At 32.8% G+C, this 15,163-nt stretch overlaps 1 protein-coding gene across 1 annotated transcript; it reads right to left on the bottom strand.

The window, feature by feature from the left end:
- Positions 1-6,235: 6,235 nt before the first annotated feature.
- Positions 6,236-14,176, bottom strand: ABI3 (AP2/B3-like transcriptional factor family protein). Its single transcript, XM_028264942.2, has 7 exons — positions 12,383-14,176; positions 12,054-12,146; positions 11,844-11,944; positions 11,673-11,719; positions 11,363-11,439; positions 11,156-11,255; positions 6,236-6,402 (listed from the first exon to the last, which is right to left on the bottom strand). The coding sequence occupies exons 1-7, from the start codon at positions 14,174-14,176 to the stop codon at positions 6,236-6,238; spliced, it is 2,379 nt and encodes a 792-aa protein (XP_028120743.2).
- Between the last annotated feature and the right edge of the window lie 987 nt (positions 14,177-15,163).

The following is a 15,163-nucleotide window of genomic DNA, read 5'->3' as shown; positions in this document are numbered from 1 at the left end:
CGCCTTGCTAGTTGTTGTTCGCGTTGTTCAGTAGTCAAAGCAGCCCGCCTTTGTCTAGCATAATTACGCCAACTTTCCCTTTCAATTTCTCTTTGTTGCACATTAGAGCTCGCAGTTTGTTCGCAAATCAACAATCTTTGCCTGCGCTGAGCAAGATGACGTTGCTTCAATCTTGCTGAGCGTTGTTCAGTGCTTAAGTTTTGAAGGCGTAAATGTTCGAATTCTCTTTGTGGTTGTTCAGTTTGAGCATTTGGTTCTGAAGCTGAACATTGCCTTCTCTGTTGTAGGTATAAACGACGCTGTTCATGATTTTGTTGTTGTACATGTCTCAAATTTGATGTTTCAGGGTAATGGTGATTCATTTTTCCTAAGATTGTCAGCAAATTAACACTTACGTAGATGAAATCCGGCTATCTTTAAAATGTGCCTACATTGTATAAAATTATGTAAGAGGCAGTAATAATATATTATGAGATTGTTAACTACAACGCAACTCGTATACTCACAATATAATAAGCTTTATATTTTTATGTAAGTGTTTTCATATGTTTGTTTTTATATTTTTATAAGGCATATTAATTTAAGTACTAATCTCATTTTGTGGAGAATTAAATGAAATTGCAAGCGAAAGAGATTACTTGGTAAGTACTAATAAATCACGCTGTAGAAGTTATTTGTTCTGACTATCACAAACTCATTACGTAATAAATATTAAAAAATCATATGAAATTTTGGGAGTACTGAATTATTTATTACCAAAAAAATACATTTCAAAACAAACAGATGAATAAACAAAGGGTTTTTTATTATAATAGTTACAATAAAAAAGATTAGATATAAACGAAGGAAAATAAGAAAAAACTTTAAAAAAATCCAAAAAAAAAAAAATAAAAAAAAAACCTGATAACACAAAGAAACATTTCATTTTCTATAATTTTTTTTTGTTTATTGTTTTTTTTTTTTTTTTTTTTGTATAGAAAGCATAATTAACAATATTATAGGGAAAAAAATACAACACAAAATAATGTATGATTTAGGTGTTCATATTTTGGTTTGTCAAGGTTCAAGCATAAATCCAACACTCATGTAGAATACTTACGCTCAAAATAGATAACTGTAGACACCTTGTTTCGAAGTATACAACAATCAACTATCACTTTAGAGACCTACAACTTTCTTTGAATTTTGGCCATCCGTGGATGTGTTAAGATTTTATGAGATTTGGCCAAACTTTGTATAATTTTAACTAAAAAATTATACAACAAATATTCATATAAATAAATTAAAATAAAAAATTACATATAAATAAAACTAAAAATAAAAATAGAATTAAAAAAATTGCATATTTTATTTTTTCAAGCATATATATAAAAATAAAAATAAATTATATATTTGATTTTTTCAAGCATAGAAAAAGAAATTATATATTTAAAGCATTACAAACTGAAGCAATAGAATACTTACAGTCAGAGCAATTAGGTGTCAATAGAGAATAGTCAGAGCAATTAGGTGTCAATAGAGAATAATCCGAAAAGTTTCTTCTGAACAACAGAAAGTTATAAAGCAACCTGCCAAAAATATAAACGACGGAAAATAATAGTCAATTTTTCTCTCCAACAAATCGATTAACATACTTTTTTTTCTTTTACTTTTTAATGAATAAAATAAAAAGTGTAAGTAATAATGGTACACACAAAATAACAAAACAAGAACCTATATTCTTGGAACACTTGCAGTAAAAAATAAATAATAAACCCCCCCAAAAAAAGGACTACTATTTTTTTTTTTAATTTTTTTGAAATAAAACAAATTTTATGAACATTGAATTGTTGTTAAGAAAAACACACACACAAAATTAAGCAATCAAACAACCTAATTTTTTGAAAACATAAATTGTAAACACACAAACACAAATGTTGATATCAAAATTGAGACCCCTCTCTGCAACCATATTTGACCCCTCTTGGTAACATGAGACCGGAGAATATGCTCCATATTGTCATAAAATCTAAATTGATAACCACTTGCATAAAATCTCCGGTTTCATGTTACGAAAATTCTTTCATGTTCATCCCCCTCTCTTTGTACTATAAAATCTTCCCTTTTATTTGTTCAATGATTTTTTTTTCTTTTTTGTTAGGATAAATACTATTGACGAACATTGCAATCTTATGATTCTCTTTATCCGAAATATGCATCTACTGCTTATCCTACATTGTAAGTGTAGTATTGTTCATTATATTTTTATTTTCTTCAATAAAAAGTTTCATTATGTAATTAGGTTCTGTGGAGAAAAAAATATATTGATTAAGAACACTATTATTGTTTTTTTTTTCTTCATTAAAAAGTTTCATTGTGTGTTTTTCGAAAAAAAAAAAAAATCAGTGCTCATAATTTTGTGTGTCTGTTTTTGAGAAAAATCGGTATTTTCGGTATTTTCATTAAATTAATTTTTAGGTTCTTAATATTTATATGTGTTTTTAATTAAACAGTTTGACACCTACGTGCAATTTTTAAGAGACTTAAATAGTTTTGGATTTTTTCCTCTTTCACTTTTTAAGCTATTGTTGTTTTTGTGTATAAATTCAGTTTTTTTTTTTTTTTTTTTAAATTTGATTTGTTTGTTTGTTTACTTGTGTGAGAAGAGTATTGTGTATTTTTTTTCTTCATTAAAAAGTTTCATTGTGTGTGTGTTTTGAAAAAAAAAATAGAAAAATAAAAAAATTTAGTGTTCTTAATTTTGTGTGTGTATTTTTGGAAAAAAAAAATTACGTGTTCTTTGTATTTCCATTAAATTAATTTGCAGGTTCTTAATTCATATTTATGAAGGCTTCTTTGAATAATTTGGCACCATGATGTAGTGTAAAAGAGACCCAGTAATGAAAAAAACACAAATATAAACTCAACCCAGACAACACAAATTCACATACATTATTTAGGATATATAGTTGATAGCTACTCACAGATCAACAAATCATTAAAAGCACATATGAAAAAACAAACATTTGAAAAAAGAGCATTGATAAAACCAAAAAAAGCACAGTTAATCAAAATTAGAAAATTTAAAAGAGGTGGTGGTGCTTCTTTCCTTGTACACTTCAAAACAAACATATGAAAAAACGAAGGTTTTTTTTTTTTTAGAATAGTTACAAATATGATAAGGGACTTTACTGTCATGTCTTCTCCATTATCTCTTGTGTGAAAATAAAGAAAATGGCAGAAAGAAAGGAAGGGGTGGTGATTGAAAAAGAAAAGAAAAAATGGCTGTTGTGCCAATTAATTGGGTGGAGGAATGAAGACCCCACAACAGACGAACGAACCCAGAAACTGTCTTACTTCAATTGAACAGTGTTTGCATGGAAGAAGCCACAGAGTGTGAATCAAAGATACCCAAAAGCAGTTGGTAAATCACATGGGGATATCCACCCATGAATCTATGATAATTGAAAGTGAGAGAGGTTTGGGAAGAAAAGAAAATTACATTTCTCTTGGTTCATATAACCTGCTTGGATTAGCAAAAGATGAGAGAAATGGAATGAATTGGGGAAAAAATTGAAACAAACTCATTTCTCTTATAACTTTTATTTTGAATCTCTCCAAAAGTGAATAAATTGGGAAAGAAAAATAAAAAATCAACAGAACAACTATTTTTTCATTTTTTCATAATATCAAAATTGCCCCTTTAAATATAGATAGAAGAAATAAAAAACAAACACCTAAAAATGTTATTTTGATACTATAAACCAAATAAGATAGGCGAGAAATCTTTCTCTTCTATTTCATTTCTATTTATCCAAACAAAAGGCCAAAGAGAGAGAAAACATAAACTTTTCTTTTACACTCACATACAAAGTGTAAAACAGAGTAGAAACCAACAGAGCTAAATCTAGGAATCAACCACTATGTCTAAAAATATAGATAGAAGAAATAAAAAACAAACACCTAAAAATGTTATTTTGATAATATAAACCAAATAAAATAGGCGAGAAATCTTTCTCTTCTATTTCATTTCTATTTATCCAAATAAAAGGCCAAAGAGAGAGAAAACATAAACTTTTCTTTTCCACTCACATACAAAGTGTAAAACAGAGTAGAAACCAACAAAAAAGAGCATAGTTTTTGGATATAGAAATGCTTACCAAATTAAAAAGGGAAGATCACATACACACTGCAACTGCAAGAAACCGTGCCTATGTATACCATCCAAAACAAAACTACATCATTTTGTTCTGGAGAGGTTGATAATGTGGGTGGTTGTTGTTGTTGTTGCGACGGTAGTGGTGATGGAGGTGTGCTGGTGTTGGGGAGAGGAAGCGAGGCAGAGGAACACTGCAGAAATCATGATATTCACAGAAGATGAGCAAGCTCCTTCGATATATGTTACTGTTTGAAATTGTCAAAAGAGAAGAGAAGAGAACTAACCAAGGAAGATGCAAAATGCAATTGAAGGAAGAAGGTGTACCTGCTTCAGACGTGAACTTTGAGAACAGAACTTTCAGAAGACAACTTACCAAGGAAGATGCAAAATGCAATTGAAGGATGATGGTGTAACTGCTTCAAACGTGGAGAGTGGGAAGTGGGAGGTGGAATTAGTGTTTGAATTTATCATTTTAACCCTAATTAAAATTGATTTAAGTGTAAGAAGTTAAGGTCATTTTAGGGAGAATTAAGAAAAGTTTTTAAGAATGGCTTCATGACACCAAAGTTCTTGTTCTCTTTTAATAATAGAATAGATAGATAGATTATTTAAAAAAAAATTATTATGCATCACAAATTTATTAAAAAAATAAATAGAGAATACTTACAATTTTGATATAAACAAACTAAAATAATAATTCTTAAAAAAATACTCTTTTTAGGGTTTGAATTTAGTGTTTGAATTGAATTTATCATTCTTAAAATAATAAAATTGATTTAGGGTTTGAATTGAATTTATCAATTTTAATTAGGGTTTGAATTCTTAAAAAAATAATTCTTAAAAAAAGTACTCTATTACTAGTGTTTGAATTTATCATTTTAACCCTAATTAAAATTGATTTAAGTGTAAGAAGTTAAGGTCATTTTAGGGAGAATTGAGAAAAGTTTTTTAGGAATGACTTCATGACACCAAAGTTCTTGTTCTCTTTTAATAATAGAATAGATAGATAGATTATTTAAAAAAAAATTATTATGCATCACAAATTTATTAAAAAAATAAATAGAGAATACTTACAATTTTGATATAAACAAAATAAAATAATAATTCTTAAAAAAAGTACTCTTTTTAGGGTTTGAATTTAGTGTTTGAATTGAATTTATCAATTTTAATTAGGGTTTGAATTCTTAAAATAATAATTCTTAAAAAAAGTACTCTATTATTAGTGTTTGAATTTATCATTTTAACCCTAATTAAAATTGATTTAAGTGTAAGAAGTTAAGATCATTTTAGGGAGAATTGAGAAAAGTTTTTTAGGAATGGCTTCATGACACCAAAGTTCTTGTTCTCTTTTAATAATAGAATAGATAGATAGATTATTTAAAAAAAAATTATTATGCATCACAAATTTATTAAAAAAATAAATAGAGAATACTTACAATTTTGATATAAACAAAATAAAATAATAATTCTTAAAAAAAGTACTCTTTTTAAAAACTAGCGACCGAGCACACGCGATGCCTGTGCAAACTCATTTGGAAACTCAATTGACAAAATTTTTGATACATCCTCATTCAATTTGTTTTTTTTTTTTTTGATTTATATATTCAATTGCATAATTTTTTTTTCTGAATTTAATATGATATATATACACACATTCTCATATACTTCTATATTATCTCAAATAAAATAAAAATATACCCACAATGATAATATATTTATAAAAAATCTATACAATTATTTTTAATGTTTCTAATTACTATCAATTATTTTACATTTCATTACAAAGCAACCTAAATAGCATATCAAATTGTTCAGTAGTATCGTATCAAATTGAATAAACATCAAAACAATTATACCTCATCACGACTTCTGGGTCAAAACAAAACCTCTCATGGATACAGCTCTAAAACGCCATGAACACCTTCACAACTCTCCATCACCAACTCGCCATGAAACCCTAGCCAATGTCGATAACAATGGCGAAGACAAAATCAACAATTTGCCAGAATCGATTCTCTGCCACATCCTCTCCAAACTGCCCACCAAATTCACCGCAGCACAACTATCTTATCTGCCAAATGGAACAACCTCTTTGCTTCAATCCCCAATCCCACCATCGACATCGACGATTCTCTGCTCTTGAATCCCCACAACAACACCACCAATTCCAATTTCATCAATTTCATGAACCACTTGTTCACAGTCACTCTCATGGACGTCCCAACTATTCACAAACTCCATCTCCAGTGTCATCACGACCATGGCTATTCCAACGTTGATGAATGGGTATCTATTACTTTAAAGCGAAATGTAACTGGGCTTTCGTTGTTCTTCAATGTGAAGAGCATGGGTGTGTCAATTCCTGGTCTTTTTGACTCCACAACGCTTGTGGATTTGTTGCTGAGCCAGCACTATGGTTTGAATGTTCCAGATTCGATTTTTTTTTGCCGAAACTTAAGCACCTTTATTTGGATTATGTTGGATTTGTCGATGGAGAATCGTTCGAGAGGGTTGTTGATGAATGCCCTGTTCTTGAAAAATTGTCTTTGGATGGTGTTGAATTTGAGGAGACTGAACTTCTTCGTATCTCTTTGAGTACGATTAGGTTTTTATTGGTGCACAATTGCTACCAATCTCTCCTTCACCAGATCTGATCTCTTTCTCTCTACCGAGGTTTCAATCGTTCAAAATAAAATTTGAAGATGTTGAAACTAATTTAGAACTGTTGTGCAGTTTGGAAATGTGGGGTGATGGAATTAGTTGGTTTGAATTTATCATGTTACCCTTAACTATATATTAATATTAGTGTAAAAATAATATAATTGTTTAAGAAGTTATGGCCATTTTGGGAAAAATGGAAAAAAATTCTGAGAGTGGCTTCAGGACACCAAAGTTCCTGTTAGCTTTTAATAATAATATAGATTATAAATCCAGGATTCTTAGAATATTTATAGTCCGATAGATTTGGTATACACACAGAAATATAAACAATTACATTGAATTTTTTTTATATAAACGAAGTAAAATAATAGTCAAATTTTTTCCTAAGGAACTTGATAATATAATGAAACTTTTCATCTTCTTTTATTTTTTAATGAAGAAAAAAAAGTATAATTAAATTAGTACACACAAAATAGAAAAATATAAACCTAAGACTGCCAAAACACTTACAATCAAAAAAAATTTATACAAAAAAAATAAAATAACCATAGCAAAAACCCAAAAAACAAAAGCTATCTAAAAAAAAAAAAAAAGCCTTAAAAGCATTGGACACCAAAAAAAGGCTACGCCAACAAACAAACCAATTTTTAAAAAATAGAATTTATATATAAAAAAACAAACAAAAGCTTGAAAAGGTGAAATATGAACAAAAAAAATTGAATATAATTTTTTTTTATAAAAAATGAATATAAAAACATAAAAATACATAAAATAGGAAAATACAAACTCGACTCTTATAACACTTAAAGATATATTTTATTTTTATTTTACCTAATTTTTTTTTTTCAAATCTCTTTCCAAATCTTCTAATTCAAACACAGTAATAGTTACAATTATATTACTTGAGTCTTTGCCTTGATCAGCTGTTATGAAACATTTTATACATGAATACAAATATTTTTAATATTGTATTTTATACTAATTGATGATTAACATTCATAATGGTTGATGATTAAATTGAGGTCTTAAAATAGAGTAAATTATTCGCACCATTGTCTGCCAAGGAAAGCTTGCAAAAATACCAACGAACATCACCGCCATCAAACGGACTTGTAGTTTGCGCGAGATACTTGGGGCGACCCTCACATTGCCCGATCTCATCCACCAATCCCCGTATGTTTGACGGAGTGTTCTGCAACATATAAGAGGAAGTCTCTTCATTCTTCCTATGAGAATCAGTAGCGATAAGAACAGATAACCACCCATGATCCCCTTACCCACGTTTTCTTCTACTTTCACCCATTTTCTGAATCTGTTGTTGACACTCCATTCAATTAAATTATGATCTTGGAAATATGATCTTGCATAGAAATTTTCACCTGAATGAATTGTTGCACGCCCATCCCATCGTATTATATGGCATTGTTGGGGAAGGAAGCTTCATCATAGATATCTCAACTCCAGAATCTTACATATATTACACCAAAGCAACTGTAAAAATCGATTTCGTTTGGGTGAAGATAATTAGAAGTGAATGAGGAAGATGAAGGAGAACCCATTTGCTTCTTCTCGTCCATATTTCTCTATCTTTATCTCTCTCTCTCTTTGAAACTCTCTTCGTATATCCACAAATGAGAGTAATGGAAGAGAGAGAGTCAAATATATAGAACAACCACCGTCAAAGAATATCCAGAAGGAAGGAAACGACCGACAAATTTTACAGAGAAACAAACAGGAAGTGCAGACGAAAACAAATGAAGAAGAAATGGAGAGAGAGATTGCTGATGTGTTTGTGTTTTTGTGTGTGAGAGAGAGAGGGAAATGAAAAGCATTTCTCACCAATTTGAGTATTGGGTAGTTGATTAATTAAGGAAGAAAGTGAAAAACGTGGGATGTGTTTTTTTTTTTTTTTTTTCAAATTAATTAAGTTCCATGTAGCAGTATATGGTAGAGGCTTCAATAAACCAAATTCAAGCCTCCCTTAATATAATCAACAATGATTCATCCCCCATTTTCCTCCCACCCCCTTTGACCCCCTCTCTCTCTCATTGGTTACATTTTCTTTTTCTTTTTCTTTTTTTTCCTGCTCCTCCAGTCACCACCTGCCACGTGGCAAAGGGGGGGTGAGGGGGTGACCCCCAAAAGGGGGTCCCAAGCATTATTCTAATATAATAGTATAGATATAAAGGAATATTTTGGTTATTTTGTTTAAATTTGTTTTTTAGACAATGTATTTTAGAGTTTGAATTTTTGATCAGACAAAATTTAAATTTAAATTTAAATTTATGACCGAGTGTGCTATTATTAATTAGGATATTTGGCTTAATATTTGTGTAGTAATGTTATATTTTTATAATATCTTCCTCCATATTATATAATAGTCATCAAAAAATTGATATGTGGCATTCATTCATTCATTCACCAATTACAAAATTCATTCTGAATAAACAATCATCAGTCAATTCCCTCCCAAATTCATAAATTCTAGTTTGAATTTCGTGATTGAATGAGATTTACAACTTCATATAATATAATATCTGTTGACAACATAAATATAATACAATAGTTATTTATGGATGTATAAAGAGAAACTACAAAGGCTTTGACATCACACATTGCTTTACAATTTTTCAGAATCCGATTCCCACCTCCTCAATTTCCCAAACTTCTGCTGATAATGCTTCCTTATTTCATCAATCATGCCTTTCCCACGTGAATTTCTCTTTCTTGTTTTTCTAAATGAGTGTTTTTTTCATTATATATATTTTTTAATCACTAAAAGAAAAATGTATTAATGAAACAAGAAAAAGTACATTATCTATTATCAATAGCTGTTAAAGGGAATTACATGTTTTTTTACCGATCAAAAAAGAAAAGAAAAGGGAATTACATGTTTTTTTTCAATATTTTGTATGTATCATTGGATACATGACAAGATATTACATATTATTATTAATTTATTAATAATTATTTTCAAATAAAAAAGCAAATCCCGCCCAAGACCCGAATATCCCATGGTCTAGACCTAATTTTCAAGCTTGTGGGTTGGGACGGCCCGAATTTTTATAGAAGCCCATTCGACCCGACAAGGGTCGGCTTGAGCCTGGGCCAGGCGAGCCAAATTTACACTCCCTTTTAGATGCATTATTAGTACGGTGTTGGGACAATTTGTGTGTAATACATTTTTTTATTTGATCGGCGAAAATCAATTGTTAGATTAGTACCTATGAGAATTAATCTCCCCACCCCACCTTTTGCAAAGCACCAAGTATTTACTTTCTTAATTCAACTCTCCTAACAAGAGTTGAATCCGTAACCTTATGCACTAATTTAATTACCATCATTATACCTATAAAGATGGTATTAACTTAAATGTCAGAGTGTCCACTTGGCATTGATAATGCCTTATTTTACAGATCCATAATGCGTTAGTCATCTCTTAATTGATATCTTTTATCATGAGAATGCCTTCCTTGTTTCATGAATCATTGCCTTTCCCTTGTGAATTGTCTGGTTGTCTTATTGCCTTTTGGGTTTTTCAAATTCCATGCTTAGCTGGAACATACATCAGCTAATTAATATTGTTGTCACACACCACCGAACAACTCATTATGCCATCACACATTTTGTTGTTTTATATGTCAGACTAAAGGAAAATGCTAGAGGTCCCAAATTTTCTACCAAATAAATGACCAAATGTCTCACATGGGTGTGGGACCCACAAAATTGCGGACCCTACACCCATGTGAGACATTTAGTCATTTATTTGGTAGAAAATTTGGTGTCCCTAGCATTACCCCAGACTAAATGCAAAATTATGATGAGTTATTTTCTGTCCTCATTGTGGATTATGAATGGCGACATTATTGTTTACGGGGCAAAATAAACATCTCAAATTTTCCACTGCTAATGTCTAACCTAAATATATATATTCTATTTATCCTGGTAAGACTGTATTTAGTATTTGCATTTGAATGAAAATGTATAAACATAAAAAATTAGCTTCCTGGCAAGGATGTTTCTATAAAAGTATGCGGGTGCAGTTGCTGAGGATTTCTCGATCATAGAAGCCAAAATAAACCTGTAACAGACAAGCCAGAGAGAAGGGGCTGAGAAATAAGGGTCACAACATGTCAAGAGATTTAGAGGCCAAGAACATATATGCCACTGCTATCTAGCCATTGATTTGTCTTCAGCATTCCCATATTAAATCATTACACCACATATATATATATATATATATATAAAACATAAAACATAATGGGATGGTAGTGAAAGGTTGTTGATTTTAATTACTTTCTTCTGTTCTCTACTTCACTGTTTTTTCTGATGGTTGAGGAGAGGCCGCGCAATTACCGGTTGACGGTGATGCTGTGCGCTGGTTTCTGTGACCTTTTGCCAGCTTCTTGCCCTCAGCTTTCGCTCCCGGTTGTCGTACCTTCACTCCTCTTATCAACTGTTTGGTTCACTCATTCAAGTTTCTTATAAGACAATCTATCTATATATGAAGTTATGCACATATAAGAAATACAAACTCAAGTGAAAAAAAGAATGTAGACATACATATTTGCCACACTTGACGTCCGAGTATATCACTATGAAATCTCCCTCTTGGAGTCCATTTGCTCGAACGAAGTCACCTGAAACAAATCCAATCTAGTGGATGTATGAACATTTTCAAAATCTTGAAGATCTCAACATTTGATTACAAGTAAACCTAGTTACCTAAAAATGTGTCCAAAATTCAGAATTGGAATGTGCAGTTGAAATTGAATCGGTATTTTGTGGAATGACGAATCTACACTACATATGAATATGTTTTGGGTAAAAAAATTCCTGGATACGTAGTATTACCGTTTGATAGCTTACTGACCTGTGTTTTCCAGGAGGTACATCCTGCTTTTGTTGTTGGGCCAAAATCTGAGACTCCACAAAGATTAAAAGAACGGTTATTTGCGTGTTTTGATTAGCAATTGTATCTATGATTAACAGAATATAAATCAATGGTTTTTAAAGATTTTAAAGTTTTGATATATATACATACCTGTAGCGCAAGTTCCAGATGCGAGAGGTACCAATGTCTTCCATGGTAATTGTAATTCCATCCCTTGCATCCAGTTGCGGAAGATGGGTTTCTGCCTCTTTCTGATCAAATATGTCCATTACCAATCATGTTAATATCAAATTTAAAAATAAAAAAAAAATCATAGTGAAATAATATCTATAACATAGAAAGGTTGAGATGAGAGAGTACTTTTGGCAACACAATTCTTCCCAGATTACCCACATCACTTTGCTTCAACACTTTTTGCAGCAAAAATTTCAAGTTCTTCTCCGACTTCCACCCCTATGCAAATTCGACACCCACAAGAAATATATCATTAGCTTCCTCAACTCTACAACATTACCTATCGTCAGCATAAAAACAATCAATAAATCTAACGACACAAAACCGATCACAGAACCAACTACATAAAACAATCTTAACCATACATATCAGATGGTGGGGCCTATAAAAACCGATACAGTTTCACTTATTGAAAAACAGTCTATGGTTATATGCTCAAAATTTCCAGAACCCACCTGTTGTCGCCTGTCCGATGAAACCGGCTTTTGCTGATAGTTTTGCGGTTGTATGGGCAGTCGATCCGCGGCGGTACGTGGTTGCGATGCATTATGCGTAGCAATTACGGGCCCCGTTGAAGCAGCAGGGACAGCAACAGGAGGCCAGTATATCCAGCTGGCAGTGTTGGCTTGAGCTGTGTTTGTGCAATTTTCACTGCCAGGCCTTGCTTCTTGTTGTTCGGCATTCTGATTCTGATGTTGGTTTTGATGGTTATGGTGATGATGCCGATGGTGAGAGAGAAACCGTCTCTGCCGCGCCATCCTCTTCTTTCGAGCTTCTTTAGTCGCCGAAGAACCCAACCTCGCTAACTTCTCACCACCATTCCCATTCCCATTCCCATTCCCCTGATGATAATATTGATATGGGTATTGTTGATTCCCATACCCAGCAAATGCTTGGGGAAAAGGCGAACCAGTAGCGGTATTATTATTGTTGTTATTCTCCGGAAATGGGCTGTATTGGGACGCCATTCCATATTGTGCCGAAGACCATGTTTGAGCCGAATCAATTATATGATACTCTGTTGATGGTGGATGATGATAGTTTGGATGACCATTAATGTTCTGGTTCAGATGTGGAGGAACAAGACCACCACCAGAGTACGGATCACCCACGTACCCACCCATCGGTGGAAATGCCGTCGGAGCCACCATGACAGCGGTCGACTGGTCGTAATGCGGTGGTGGAGGTAGCGGTAGCGGTGGTGGCATCCATGAAGCGGGGGAGAAACAGGTGCTAGTATTATCAGGAGGAGGAATGGGATTGCAAGCGAGATTATTAGGGTTAGGGTTTTGAAAATGTTCTTGGTATTGGCAAGGGAGTTCAGAGGCTGGTTGTGGTTGCTTCTTCTGGAGTTGGTACTGCTCGACCCATTCGAGAATGAGTTTCAACAACTGCTTTTTACCTTCTTTTGTGCTTCCCAAACGCTTCGAAGCACAATCAACCGTGGCTCGCCTGAGCTTGATACTCCTCATATCTTCAGCAGATATGTACTCTTTGTTTGATTTAAGCCACTCAAAGAACACAATCCCTAGCTCATCCAATGGCCTCTGTTCTTGACTCTGTACCATGTACTGCCCATCATTTTCCTCCTCATTCTGCTGCTGATGATGTTGCTGATCTTCTTGTTGTATCTGTGGTTTTTGATCATGTGTGAATTCTTGTGGGTTTTCATTTTCGAAAATCGATGATGGGTCCCAAATTTCATTCGAATCCATCAGATCCATGTACCCAAAAGTCTCCATCACGTCCATGCAATCGATATCACCAGATGGCGGCGGAGGATGAAAGACCTCCATGGAGGCTGGTGGTGGAGCATCCACCAGATCATCATCATGGTGGTTATTGTTCTGATTCTTTTTGTCAGTATCTTCCTCTGCGTCAGACCTCAATACAGCCCACGAAGCCGCAGAAGACGAGGATGACGCCGACGGAGACGATGAATTCGATGCAATTGCCTTCGCAGGCGCCGGAGTCGACGAAGACGACGACGATGACGACATGCAAGGAAAATCAGAGAGGGTAGGGAAGTCATTGTAGAAAATTGAAGCTTCATTCACATCAAGAAGATCATCTCTGTGTCTTTCAAGCCACATTTGTCTATCACAAACACCCATCATCTCTTCAGCCTCCTCCATGGCATCAAAACCACCGGGATTTGGCATATCTTCAACACCCACGATGTTTTCTACCCCATCCCCGTCTCTTGCATCTCTTGCATTCCTTGCATGTTGATTTTTTCCCCTCTCCATAGAGATAGTTTTTAGAGAGAGAAAGAGGAGGGGGGCTCTGTGTACAGATATGGGCAAATTTTGAGTGTTGTTTGTGATTAAGGAAGCAATTATAAAGGACCCGCCCGTATGCCTGTCAAATCCTCAACAGGGAAGAAAAGCAACATAAAGCATCTGGAGGAGGTGGGTGTATCAACAAGAAACATTTTTTATGATATGCTTCTATTTAACCATCAAAGAAAGCGATTCCTCTACGGTAATTAGTCTACTTTTTTAGACATACATTATACATATCACTATCATCACACAATATGGTACAGAACTATTTAAATGTTAATATTAAAAAAATCTACAAGAAGGATTTACATAATCTTCACCGAAAAGCCGAAGAGAGAGTGATCAATAGTCTCGAACTCAGCAAATCGTAAACCAGTCTCTCACCACCACCACCATCACCACCACAACCTCCTTTAAATCGTCTGAAACTCAACAACTGTTCTGGGAGGTTCTGGGTGGTTTCACTTAAATTTTTGTTTGTTGAGATAAGTTCAAATCGGTTTTTTTTTGGTGTTTTTTTATTAAATAAGAGAGAGAAACAGATAGGAAAGAGAGAGAGAGAGTGGTTTGGATACTTAGACCGTGTTTGTTTAGAATTATAGGGAGGGAATTGAGATTGATAGTGAAGTGAAATTATTATATGGGGTGTTTGTTTTGAGAGATGGGGAGGGGACTCCTAATCCTTTAGTATTAGTAAAGGCCTTGGAAGGAAGATTGGAAAGGAAGATATAGAGATGGTATTAGAAAAATAGTGAGGGGATTAGAAATTTTTTTATTTATTTTTATTTTTTATATATTGAGAATTTTTTTTTTAAAATATTAATATTTTATTTTTTATATTTTTTTATTTATTTTATTATTTTATATAAAAATAATTTAATAACATCTCATTATCAATTTCTTTATTTTTAATCCCTTTTATTCTATTTCCGAAAACAAAATTACCTTAAA

Source organism: Camellia sinensis, chromosome 14, assembly GCF_055761805.1.
Source record: "Camellia sinensis isolate YWXY chromosome 14, ASM5576180v1, whole genome shotgun sequence".
Classification (NCBI taxonomy): Eukaryota; Viridiplantae; Streptophyta; class Magnoliopsida; order Ericales; family Theaceae; genus Camellia; species Camellia sinensis.
This window is presented reverse-complemented; position numbering and strand designations above follow the sequence as displayed.